The 13252-nt window shown below is 51.2% G+C and overlaps 1 protein-coding gene across 18 annotated transcripts in view; it reads left to right on the top strand.

Annotated features, from left to right (window-relative positions):
* C2CD5 (C2 calcium dependent domain containing 5) overlaps positions 1–13252 on the top strand; it is a 92803-nt gene that overhangs the window by 55264 nt on the left and 24287 nt on the right. For all 18 annotated transcript variants that reach the window (XM_056134671.1, XM_056134666.1, XM_056134659.1 and 15 more), the window contains 5 exons: positions 477–572; positions 1954–2145; positions 3136–3322; positions 6376–6540; positions 12365–12505. In XM_056134671.1, the coding sequence (XP_055990646.1) occupies positions 477–572; positions 1954–2145; positions 3136–3322; positions 6376–6540; positions 12365–12505 (781 nt within the window). The remainder of the gene's footprint in view (positions 1–476; positions 573–1953; positions 2146–3135; positions 3323–6375; positions 6541–12364; positions 12506–13252) is intronic.

Below are 13252 nucleotides of genomic sequence, written 5' to 3'. Positions count from 1 at the left end.
ACAATAATCTCCTGTCGCGGAATGTGTTTGGTGGAGTGAGAAGTAGGAGCCACATAGGAAGTAGCTCATTGCCGGCGCACCGGCTTCTTGCTTAGAATTTGTCTTTTTTTTGGCTTTTTGTGTCACACCCGGCGATGCTCAGGGCTTACTCCTGGCTCTGCACTCAGGAATTACTCCTGGCGGTGCTCCGAGGACCATCTGGGATGCTGGGAATCGAACCCGGGTCTGCCGCGTGCAAGGCAAACGCCCTCCCCGCTGTGCTATCGCTCCAGCCTTGCTTAGAAATTTTCAGTGATGAAGAGTTCTTGCCCTGTGCATTTTGGTGGTGCCGTGCAGTGTCACCTTTTCTGCCAGGGGGACGGTCCTTCAGTGCCATTGCATCCTTAGCAGTGCCTAGCTTGCATTTGGATTGCTGCCTTGTAAGCTGCAGTTTCCTCCACGCCTGACGCGTTCCCTTGTCTCTTTCTCTTTTCTAGCGAAGAGGTCTGTATTCTCTCTGCATCTGGTACTGCGGCTGTCCTGAACCCTAGATTTCTGCAGGACGGCACCGTGGAGGGCTGTTTGGAACTGAGGTGGTCACGGCTGCGGGCAGAGGGGAGAGGTGGACGGTGCGGGGGGCGGGCAGCGGAGAAGTGGGGGTTCGGGCCATGCTGCGCTTGCCACTGTCATAGTCTTGGGGAGTGGCGCGCACTCTTTGCTGAGGAACTGCAGGTACGATCTGCAGGAACTGCACCTCGTCTGTCAGAATCCAAGTGCTTTCTTTCACCTCTTGGCTCTTCCTGTCTTCTCTGTCTTCCCTCCAAAACACAGGTCGTGAAGCATTTTTTTTTTTTGTTTTTGTCCTGTAAAAGATAAGAATTTTACTTTCTGATTTTAATACATGAAATGATAATTTCATGAGAACGAACAACTAAGCGAGTACCCCAGGGCAGGCAGAGGTGTGTGTGTGTGTGTGTGTGTGTGTGTGTGTGTGTGTGTGTGTGAGAGAGAGAGAGACACACCCCGGCTCCCCAGCCACGGTTCCCTTGGGTAAAATGAAATTGCATATTTTTTAATTTTAGAGGAGGATGGTGTGTGTGTGTGTGTGTGTGTGTGTGTGTGTGTGTGTGTGTGTGTGTGTGTGAAGCCCCAGCTCCTGCCTGGTCACAGTCTCCTCAGGACGGCGGGGTAGGAGGAGACAGTCAGTCTGCAGGAAGCCCGTTTTCAGTACATCTGTGTGAGACGTCTTGTGAGGGCTTGGGCGTGTTTAGAGACTGAACCCAGAGCTCCTGCTCGGACTCCCCTCGGCTCCACTCCTGGGTGTTGGTTGCCTCGGCCTTCACACCTGAAGATACAGGCCATCCTCACATGGAACTCTGTGAACAGGCTGACTGCGCACACGCTTGCCAGTCTCGCAGCCCGCAAGGGCGTGTGCTGCTCTGTGTGTGAAGCGGGTCTCAGGCTCCTCAGAAGTTCTCAGTCGTCAGAAATCGGAAAAATTGAAGTATGCTTAATTTTGATTTTTTTAACAGTTTTTTTAAAAATATGTTTTTAGTCTTAGTTTTCCAAATTTTAGGTGGAAAGATGATTTTTGCTTAAAATTTTGGAAATTCTGTTTTGTGTTATTTTGTGTTTTGTCAGTAGGGAAATGTCACCCTTAGTCAGTCTTTGCTGTTATGTGTCCCAGGTTAATAACTGCAGACAGTAGTGGTTTTTGTCGAGTCGGAAGTAGTCAGATATCAGATGACTCGATGAGTTCGTGACAGTCGACTGCTTCTACAGTCTCTGCCTCTCCTCGACCACGGTGTTCCTCATCTCCCGTCCTTCTATTCCTTCTCAGGGTGGTCCCCTTCAGCCTGTGGGGTGGGCCACCCTCCAGCTGGGGGATTGAGCACTGCAGATGTCCGTATGTGTTTCTGGAAAATGCGTAGAAGTTTGAAGAATCCTCCTGTCTGTCTTCATCTTCTCCTATAGGCTGGAGGAGAACCTGCCTGCAGGCTGCGGGTTCTGCCACATTCCCTACGATGAGCTGAACATGCCTTTCCCGGCTCACCTCACCTACTGCTACAACTGCCGGAAACAGAAGGTGCCGGATGTCCTCTTTACAACCATAGACCTCCCCGTGGACGCCGCGGTCATCGGGAAGGGCTGTCTCATCCAGGCGAGGTGTGTTCACGCAGACTCAGCTCTGCTGTCCTCGAGAGACCGTGGAGTCTGATGCCGGATAGATCGGTTTTCAGATGCTGTGTGTTTTATTATTAACCTGGGAGGAAGTCAGTGTCTCTGTCTCTCTCTGTCTCTCTCTCTCCCTCCCTCTCCTTTCCTCTCTCTCTCCTTCCTTCCTTGCTTCCTTCCTTCCTTCCTTCCTTCCTTTCCTTCTTTCCTTTCCTCCCTCCCTCCCTCCCCTCCCCTCCCCTCCCCTCCCCTCCCCTCCCCTCCCCTCCCCTCCCCTCCCCTCCCCTCCCCTCCCCTCCCCTCCCTCCCTTTCTTTCTTTCTTTCTTTCTTTCTTTCTTTCTTTCTTTCTTTCTTTCTCCCTTCCCCTTCCCCTTCCCCTTCCCCTTCCCCTTCCCCTTCCCCTTCCCCTTCCCCTTCCCCTTCCCCTTTCCTTCTTCTCCATGTGATTCACATGCAGCCTCGGCAACTGGCTCGCAGCTTAGGGCCTTTCCGTGCTCTTCCCTGTGCCTCGTGGTGTGTCCGTCCAGCCCTCCCCCCCCCCCCACCCCGGTTCTGCCCTCTACCCCCTCCCCTGGGTGGCTGTGAGCAGTGCCCTAACATAGGAAATGAAGCGTCTCACATCTGGTTCATCACCTCACACGGTGCTGGGCACAGGACGGATTCTCGAGTCCCGAGGGATCGTGGGGTGGGGGAGGGGAGGGGGAGGGGCCACGGCCGGGGTGGACGGAGAGGAGCGACCCTCCACAGTCACAGCGGCTCCACAAGACCAAATGAGGTTTCCCCGTGATTTCCATCATAGGAATTTTGAGGTCATTTCCTTTGCGTGTTAAATGGGCTTTTAACTGCAGCCTGTAAAGTGAGAATAGGGGTCAGGAGCTTCTAAGGCCCTTGTCAGTCCTTTTGGGAAGAGCGACGTTCTGGCCGGAACCCTTTCCAAGGCGGCCATCCACACGGAGCTCCGTCTCTCTCCTCCCGAGCAGGCTGTGTCGCCTGAAGAAGAAAGCGCAGGCGGAGGCCAACGCCACGGCCATCAGCAACCTGCTGCCGTTCATGGAGTACGAGGTGCACACGCAGCTGATGAACAAGCTCAAGCTCAAGGGCATGAACGCGCTGTTCGGGCTCCGGGTCCAGATCACCGTCGGCGAGAACATGCTCATGGGCTTGGCGGTGAGTCGGGCCGGCCGGCCCTTGGCAGGAGATTCTGTGTCGTGCGATGAAAAGCGTCGTTCAAGGAACGGGTCACAGGCCGCCAAGAATCAGGAACAGCCCCGGACGCTAACGAAGGGGTGCTGGGCCCCCGGGATGCGCTAGTCCGTGACTGTGTCCGCAGCACCCCTGGAATTCCTCACGTTCGAGACTTAGTCCCCCTCAGTGGTGAGCCGGTGTCTGGGGGGGCCTCGAGCGGGGTCTTGGTCTCTGGCGGCAGCTGCCATTGGAGCGTTGTGGTGACCGTTTGCCGCTGAGCTCTGGGCTCCCGTGGGAGCTGGGCTGTGCTGCATTCACACCCCAGAGGGAGGGGCCCCAGGGGCTGGTCCCTGAGCCCTGCAGGGTGTGACCTTGAGGGGCGGCTCCTGTTCCTCTCCTTTGCTGGTCGGACTTCATGCTTCTGTCACGGTTCGCCTGACTTCTTCCAGCACGTTGGACCGTGATGGCACACGGGGACACGTGCAGACACACACACACGGGCACGGTTTCTTCTTGGTTACTGCTCCCCCTCCGAGTTTCCCGGTATTGCTGGTAGATTAGTAGTGTCGTCAGGTCAGTACTTAATAATCATTTAATGATTTAAAATCTGTAGGAGGCAAAGTAATTTTGTTCTGGGTAATTTTGGAGATAGTCCAGGGTAGGAAAATCAGGTTTCAGAGTGAGGGACAGATGGATGAACGTTTCTTTTATATATATACATTTTTTTGCCTGTGATCTTGAATGAATTTCATTTCCTTTCTGATATTCCTTTTCTTCCTTCATTTGCTTTGTAAATGTTTTTCTTCACATTTCCTCCCCCCCCCCCCCCCTTTTTTTTTGGTGTGGGCAGGGGTTGGGCCACACCCAGGGATGCTCAGGGCTTATACCTGGCTTTGCCCGGGCATCTCCCCTGGCGGGGCTCAGGGCACCATTTGTGGTGTCAGGGATCACCTGGGTCAGCTGCACGGAAGCACCCACCAACCCTCTGGCCCACACTTGCCACTGTTAGAACTGGAGCGTCTGCTCCGGCCGGGTGGGCCTGACAGCGCAGTCCCCATGTGCAGCTCTGTGGGGGCTGACGCAGAGACTTGGAAACGCACAGACGGGCCTGCTCCTCCTTGGGATATCTACGTAGCCCAATAATTTTCTTTTCTCTTCCTTCCTTCCTTCCTTCCTTCCTTCCTTCCTTCCTTCCTTTCTTTTTTTCTTTCTACGTAGCCCAATAATTTTCTTTTCCTTCCTTCCTTCCTTCCTTCCTTCCTTCCTTCCTTCCTTCCTTCCTTCCTTCCTCCCTCCCTCCCTCCCTCCCTCCCTCTCAGGAGTCACTCCTGGCTCAGGAATTACTCCTGGTGGGGCCCAGGGGCCGCATGGGATGCCGGCTATCTAGCCCTGATTGGCCTCGAGCAAGGCGAGGGTCCTGCTTGTACTATGGCTCCACCCCACACCCCCTCCCCAACAATTCCCTGTTAGCTACTGTAGGATAACATTGGTTTCTTCTTTCTCCCTGGCCGCAGGGAGCTTGGGTTTATTGGATTACACCCATCACAGTGCGCCCAAGACACTCCCATTCCTCTGTGTTTGTCTTTAACTTCTCCTCTGCGCTCTGCTTCCCCTGTCCGTGACTCACCTGAATCCCCAAATCAGACCCTGTGACTTGTAAGGTCAGATTCTTCTAAGGACTCTGGATTTTAGTATTTGTAAGTGAAATATTGCTTTTTCTCTTTCCATGGTTTACTTTAGAGCAATGTTCTTTCTTTATAGACACAGGAAGACAGTTCATTCTATGCTTTTGTAACTTGGGAGATAATTGACTCCAAAGAATGTTCACTCCTGGGCCTCTGTCATATTCACTCGACTTAAGCATCAGTTGCTCTTAGTTCCTAGCACTCCAAAAGCAGGGCCCCGGCGAAGGGACCAGATAGACCCAGGGTAAGCTGTAAGCTATCCTGGCATCAAAACGGGACAAACCAAGCACCGTAAACCTTTCAATAAGTTAACAGCATGGTCATAGGCAAATTCTGCCATGACCCTAAGAGAAAATACTGAATTAGGACCTTTCTAGGCTTAAGAAGGACTAATCTGGCCTGACCACTGTAGGCTGGGATCTGTGTAGCGAGATGTCCCCTGAAGAGCCATCCTCTAAGCTTAATATGTCTCTTACTTGCGCCCATACAAAATGACTAATATTATTGAGAAGGAAACTTAAGATGATCGTTTATGTGGATATGAACGAAGGAAAGGAGAAATACGCCCTTAGATGAAATTCTGCCCTTGAGCGGATCTCCTAGCAGGATGAGAGATCTTTGTCTTAGAAGAGCGTCCCTGGAAGGAAGGCCCTCACGAATGCTGATTGTGGTACCGCACCTATGTGGAGTTGCTACCCCCAGTCTTGGAGATGGATGGTGTGTGTTGAGTGGATGACCCAGGTGCTGAGACTGGGGAGGAGGGACACTGGGACACTAGCATGGGGGAGGGGGGGTAGTGGGAGAGAGGAATGAGGGGCGTGGGAGGCTCAGAGAGATTGGAATAGGCGCGCGGGGAGAAGGGAGTAAACGGCCTTTGACGGAGATTGGAATAAACGGCGACTGATCCCCAACGCATTTGGCCACCCTGTTCCCTCCTTCATGCGTCCCTTGGCGGCCGCTGCAGGCCGGGGTGGGGGAGGGACTCGGGGCCACAGAACGCACACAGCGAGCGAGCCCACACTTTGAATGAACACACACAAGCAGCTGCTTATTTTTCTTTCCTTAAGCAGTTTTTCAAGGTCCTGTAGCTCTGAGGACCTGAAGGTGGGAACTGTGGGAGACTGCTTGGGGCGCAGTGAAGACGCGAACCCTGTCGCTGCCGAGGGCGCCAGGCCGGGCCCTTCCCCGGCAGCCAGCCGGTCCTGCGGACGTTTCTGCAGGCCCGTCCCTCTGTGCCCTCGTTCCGCACTGAGGCCGGGGCAGAATTTCCCCGCGTGGGTGAATCAGCTGCTGCAGTGACCCGTGTCCTCCGGGCGCTTTTCCTGACCGTGTCCCCCTCGTCTCTCCTAGTCGGCCACGGGTGTGTATTTGGCCGCTTTACCCACACCCGGCGGCATCCAGATTGCCGGGAAGACGCCGAACGACGGCTCCTACGAGCAGCACATCTCCCACATGCAGAAGAAGATCAACGACACGATCGCCAAGAACAAGGAGCTGTACGAGATCAGCCCCCCGGTAAGGAGCGGCCGCGTCTCGCCTGGCTCTCTGAGCACTGCGTTCGGGGGCCTGAGGGGGCTGCTGTATTCTGTGCTTGCTTGCTTGCTTGCTTGTGTCTCTGTTTTGGGTGACTCCTGGCTCTGCGCTCAGGAATTTATCCTGGCGGGGCTCAGGGGACCACATGGGAATGGAACCCCAGTCTGCCGTGTGCAAGGCGGTGCCCTCTCTGCTGCCTGTCCCTCGGACCCCAGTTCCTGGACATGTTATTTTGGACACGAGATACATCGTGTCACTGCTCGGCTCTTCTCAGGATCCTTGTGCCTCTTTGGCGTCTTTGTAAGGAGGCTCACCTTGGCCATCCAGCTTTTCTTTTTTCTTTTTTCTTTTTCTTTTTGGGTCTACTCCTGGATCACTCAGGAATCACTCCAGGCAGTACTTGGGGGGACCATATGGGATGCCAGGGATTGAACTTGGGTCGGCCGCATACACGGGAAACCCCCTCCCCGCTGGACTATCGCTCCGGCCTCTACCATCCAGCTTAGAACACGTAACTGCCCTGTCCAATTTGTAGTACTTGCTAACCCCCGTTTTCCCTGTATTTTACCATTTTGTAACTCAGGCGTGTGTGTGTGTGTGTACATTCAGAGGGAGAGTTTTTTTGTTTGTTTGTTTGTTTGTTTTTGTCTATTGCTGGGCTGTTTTCCTGGGCAGTAAGTAACCTTTCAGGCATTTGTGTTGAGTAACCGAACGAGAGTTTTGTTTTTCATTGTGATGGAAGATGCTTGTTTGTGGCACGAGGCATGAAAGGGCAGTGTGAAAACTCTGCCGTTGGTTTTCTCCGTCAGGCTTTTCAGTGGCTGCCCTTGTTCTGCAGAGCAGGGGGCCTTCACAGCCGTCACCTGCGCTGGAGAAAGATGTTTGGGGATGGACTCTGGCTCGAGCTGTTTTTCTGAGCCTTTGACCATTAATTCCAGAAAACGCAAGTGTTTGGATGACACTGTTATGTCTTATCTTACTACTTTTTTTTTTTTTTTTTGCTTTTTGGGTCACACCTGGCGATGCACAGGGGTTACTCCTGGCTCTGCACTCAGGAGTTACTCCTGGCGGTGCTCAGGGGACCATATGGGATGCTGGGAATCGAACCCGGGTTGGCTGCGTACAAGGCAAACGCCCTACTCGCTGTGCTATCTCTCCAGCCCCCTTATTACTTTTTAAATAATACTATAACGTGTTGATTGGTCCTCTGGAAGGGTGCCTCTGAATTCTAGCTTCAGACTTACCGCTTGCTAGCGATGTTGCCAACTCAGGAAGAATTCTTGTTTGCTTCTCAGCATACCCCATGAGGCCTGGGGACTGCTCCCTACTGGGCACTCGGGGTGTTACCCCAGCAGTGCTCTGGAGACATGTGGCAGGGCGGCCCCTGGCTGTCCCACACACAGTGTCCGCCCTCTCGCTCAGGGCCCGTGCTCTGGGCAGCCGAGAGTGCCCCGTGGGGTCCCTCCAGGTGAGGCAGCTCTGATTTGAGATGTGCGGTGCCAGGCAGACACCGAGAAAGGAGGAAAGTATCCTAAGAATGGTGCTTGGTTACAGGCGAAATATAGTGTGTTCGGTATATTGAGAGTCACTATTTTTTTTGAGATCAATATTTATTTAAATAGATTTTTAAAAAATTGATTGCAAGGCTTGCTTTGTGTTTCTGCTAACGGTGCTGATAAGAGAATCTTTAACTTTCAAATATTTATCTTTCAAACATCATGTCTATTGATCTTTGATTGTCCTCCGCAAACCATGGTGGGGATTTGTGTTGTTTCTTCATGTTGGTGTGGAGGTGTGGGAACTGAGATGTTACACTAGATTTCTTGGTATGACTGCTCTACCTGTGGCCTGCCCGCCTAAAATTGGGCCATGCCCGCTTGGAAGAAGCCACGCCCACTTGTGAAGAGGCCACGCCCCCACGGGTACCTAGTGTGGGTAGGGGGGTACCAGCTGGGAGGGGAAGCATTGGGGATGAACAGGAAGAGGCTCAGGGATACTCGTCGGCCCAGGGTCCTAGAGGACACCTGGGGCACTTGCACAGAGGAAGCCAAGTCCTGGGTTCGAATACTGGAGGATTAACTGACCTGGGAGGGGAAGAAGACTGGCCCAGCGTTGTCTGTTGATATTTGAAAAATCATCATTAGGGCTTTCTGCAGTACTTTCCGGGCTGCATTTTTCATAACTCTATTTTGATATTGGAGCATCTGCTAACAGTGTGTGTCTGGTTGCAGAGAGGCGTGCAGAGCCCTGTGTCGGGGGCTCCATCCTCAGGGTCCCCTGCTCTGTACCAGGATTGTGGTCCTGTCTGGCCCCGCACAGGGAGAGCACACCCGTCTTCCTGGGCACCTGTCTGCTGTGCGTGCCTGCCTGTGGTCCCAGCTCCCAGCTGTGACGCTGAATTCTCACGTTTCTGCCCTCCTTTGCTGTGCTGTGAGCTCCCGTGGCCATGGACAGACTTAACGGAAATTAAGTACTTTATCCCTTCAATAGGTATTTATTGAACTTTTGCTTCTTTGGGTTGCTTTTTTGTTCTGGGGGCCGCACCCTGCCATGCTCAGGGCTGACTCCTGGCTCTGCCCTCAGGGATTAACTCCTGGCAGGGCTCAGGGGACCTTGTGGGATGCCGGGGATGGAACCCAGGTCAGCCACGTGCACGGCAGAGACCTCCCTGCTGTGCTATCACTCTGATCCATAAGCTTCTGCTTTTTAAATTACTTCCTCTTTTTTTTTTTTTTGGTCTCAGACAACCGGTGTTTTATTATATCACCTGAGTAATAGGATCTATGAAATCATACCTATAAAAATTGTGACAGAGCAATTGACCCCACGAAGATTACCCACAGTGGTAAAATGAAATACTCCATGTAGTGATGATCTGAAACAGTAACATATAATAAGTAATAGTTTTTAATATGATTTTTAAAGTTAATTTAAGAACTGTGATTTACAAAGTTATCTATAGTTGGGTGTTAGTCTATTACAAAGTGAATCTCAAAGAATGAATTTATGAACTGAGACCTCACTATATCCTGATATCACTGGTGAAATATTCAGAGACATTGGATCCCCGATCCATTTTAAATGGATTTTAATCCATCCTCTTAGTGAAGGGAATAATAAATCTGTTCAGAATTTTTAAAAATTCAGCATTCATGTAGTTCACAGATTGAGTTATGACCCTAATTCAAAAAATGGCTATTTCTGAATCTCCCAGTATCTTTCCTGATTTCTAAGATGGACTCTCTCGCTCTCTTCGAATCATCATATACGCTAACAGTCGTGCAGCGTAACATAACCATTCTGTGGGTCCTTAGACCCGACTTTCCGCCTCTCTGAAGCTTTGCCTGCCCGTACCAAGAATGAGAACCTGCACGGTTCTTGGCTCGTTCCTTCCCGGCTGCAGTCAGTGCTCCGGCATCCGTCTCTCAGAACCTCGGACAGCCGAACCCAGCCGTCAGCCGAGTGGGCTGTGCTTGAAGCCGGCGTGAGGTGCTCAGAGGGGAGCACAGCAGGTGCTCACGTGCTCCCTCTCCACAGTGTTTAGAACTTGTAGTTAGTGCTGAGTTTGGCTCTATAGAATGTCAGTACTCAGGGACCCTTAGAGGGTCAGACCATGAGCTGCCCTAAAAACATCATTATTGAAACTACCCAGGTTGCACAGCAAGTACAGACTCACATAATGCATAGAATACACATGTGCGTGCAGTTTGTTTCACATCTTCCTAGGTGAGGATTTGATAAACTGCAACCAGTAAAAAAATAAATAAAACAGATGAGAATCAAATTTGGGGATCTCAATCTTTTTTTGTCTCTTTTTAAAAATTTTTTTATGTCCACTGACCTCCCGTTGTTCATCGATTTGCTGGAGCGGGCACCAATAACGTCTCCATTGTGAGAATTGTTACTGTTTTTGGCATATCAAATGGTAGGCGGGGGTCACACCCACCAACTGGCCCCCTGGTGCCGTGTAATCCCATCAACGGCCAAGACTCAGAGACTATAAAAACCAGCTCCCGGAACCGCGTGGCCGCATTTGCGGTCGTGCGACATCTTATTATGACATCTTTTTATCTCATTCCTACTTTGGACAAATTGGCAGGCTATCGAATGTAGCCTGCCCACAGGGCAGAGTCTGGCAAACTCCCCGTGGTATACCCAATATGTCAAATACCAGTAACAATGATGGGTCTCATTCTCCTAAAGAGCCTTGAATATAATCTCAGGGCTAGGATGAAGGAGACGTTACTGGGGCCTGCTCGAGGCAATTGACGAATAACAGGATGATTTGTGATTTGTGATTGTGATCGAATACGTCACGGGGAGCTTGCCAGGCTCTGCCTTGTGGGCGGGATACTCTCAGTAGCTTGCCAGGTTGTCCGAGAGGGGCAGAGGAATTGAACCCGGGTCGGCCGCGTGCAAGGCAAATGCCCTACCCACTGCACTATTCATTTTTTATGAAGTTGTTCATATTATATTCAATATGATATTCAATATTCAATATTCCAGTATTCCAATACCAGTCTTACCATCATTACACTATCCTACCACCATATTTCGAATTACTCCACCCCGATCCCCAAAGCCTTCCTCCAAAACAGAACCTAAAGAGTTTAATTTGAATTGCATGTTATGAATAATCCGCTAAAGATGATCAATAAAAAAGTTCCTTAGAGGAAAGTGTGCGAAGATTGATGTATCACCCTTAAGAGCCATTAAGCCCTTGTATAGAGTGTGAGATATTGTGTGGCTGCGTGTGTGGCCCCGCGCTCCAGGAATTCTAAGATTTTAAATAGGGTGATACAACTAGAATTAAATTTTTGACTGGATGGTGACTTTGGGATCCGGTGACATCTCTGTGGCATGTGGCTCTCTTTGTCTTTCGAGGTTTATTTGTGAGTCTCTGGGTCATTGCTGTTAGTGAGCTTAATGCCACAGGCAGTCCTTGGACGTGACTGCCAGGCTACTGGAAGCACAGGGAGAAGATGGGGGAGCTTGCCCGTTCCCAACTCCGTGAGAGGCTGGAGGTTTCGGTCATAAAACCTGCATGCCCCGGGTTTTCCAGCAGATTCCCTCATGGTTGAGGCCCTTCTGAGCCTGTGGAGAGCAGCCGTGAGCATGGTGGTGATTGCGTTCTGGAGGTTTTCAGCTGCTGGGGCTCTTCTGGGGCGGGTGAGTGCCAGGTTTCCCAGGATGAGTCAGCCTGGCCCGGGTTCCGGTGGCATCTCTGCGGCGTGTTGCTCTCCTCCTGTTCTGAGGTTTATTTGTGAGTCTGCATCTCAATCTTCAATCTCTTCACAAGCTGTTAGCTTGTCAGTGCAAAGCCTGAAGAGCCTGAGTGGCAGGCCTGCCAGTTCCCGGGGTGGGCACTAGATGGCACCATTGCCTCAGCGCATCTGCAGGGTCCCGGGGGTCAGGGGCTCACGCTGAGGCTTCTCAGTGGGCCTTCCCTGTGACTTTACACATAAGGTCATGCTAAAATATTGATTGTGAACGTATCTTACAGATTTTCTCATATCCTCGGCCCCACTCTCTCTGATAGTTGTCTATCGATGTAAATTTTTTAAATTAAAACTGGAAAAGTCAAGCCTTTTTTTCCCTTAGCGGTTTCGGGCCACTCCCATCGGTGCTCAGGGCCGGCTCCTGGCTCTGTGCTCAGGGCTCCCTCCTGCCAGGGCTCAGGGGACCCTGTGCACAGCCAGGGATCGACCTGGTGGGCCACAGGCAGGCCAACACCTTCACCAGGTACTCTCGCTCTGGCCTCCAGAGCTATTCTTGGAATATAAAAATCAGCTCTTTTTTCTTTCAGGAGGTGTCGGAAGAAATTATAGGATCACCCATTCCGGAACCCAGACAACGCTCAAGACTTTTAAGATCACAGTCAGAAAGCTCAGATGAAGTCACAGAACTAGACCTTTCGCATGGGAAAAAAGACGCTTTCGTTTTGGAGGTATTATTTTATCACGGTTAATTTTTAGATGAGATCGGGAGTGTTCAGGGTGGTATGGCCATAGATTGCGATTAATGTTTGCAGTTTGGGAGGGAAGGGAAGATGCACCTTTTTACTGAAGCCCAGATCCAAAGTTCAAAAACTTTATTTTTCATAAACTTAAAAATATCAGAATTTGATAGCATGTTTTTTTGTTTAACGTAATGTAGCACTGTCGCCCTGTCCTCCCGTTGTTCATCGATTTGCTCGAGCTTGCACCAGTCACATCTCCATCGTGAGACTTGTTGTTACTGTGTTTGGCATATCGAATACGCCACGGGGAGCTCTGCCGTGCGGGCGGGATACTCTCGGTAGCTTGCCGGGCTCTCCGAGAGGGGCGGAGGAATCGAACCCGGGTCGGCCACGTGCAAGGCAAATGCACTACCCGCTGCAGTGTATTTGATAAAATAATATAAGTAGTTCTGCAAAAATTAAAACCTGGGTTAAATATTAAAGCCTCAGGTCTATTTTTGTAAACATAAGTGAATTTAAATGAATTCAAGTGCTATTCTTTCGCTCGCTATCATTTCTCACCCCCCCCCCCCCCACCTTCTGTTGTTTTTGGGCCATACCAGGAATTGCTCAGGTATTACTCCTTGCTCTGCAACTCAGGAGTTACTCCTGGCGGTGTTTGGGGGACCGTATGGGACTTAAAATATCGGGAATCCAACCCAGGTCGACTGTGTGCAAGGTGAACGCCCCGCCCTC

This window comes from Sorex fumeus, unplaced genomic scaffold (genome assembly GCF_029834395.1).
Source record: "Sorex fumeus unplaced genomic scaffold, SorFum_2.1 ptg000100l, whole genome shotgun sequence".
NCBI classification, from domain to species: domain Eukaryota; kingdom Metazoa; phylum Chordata; class Mammalia; order Eulipotyphla; family Soricidae; genus Sorex; species Sorex fumeus.
Note: the sequence above shows the minus strand (reverse complement) of the source record. Positions and strands in the feature narration are given on the sequence as shown.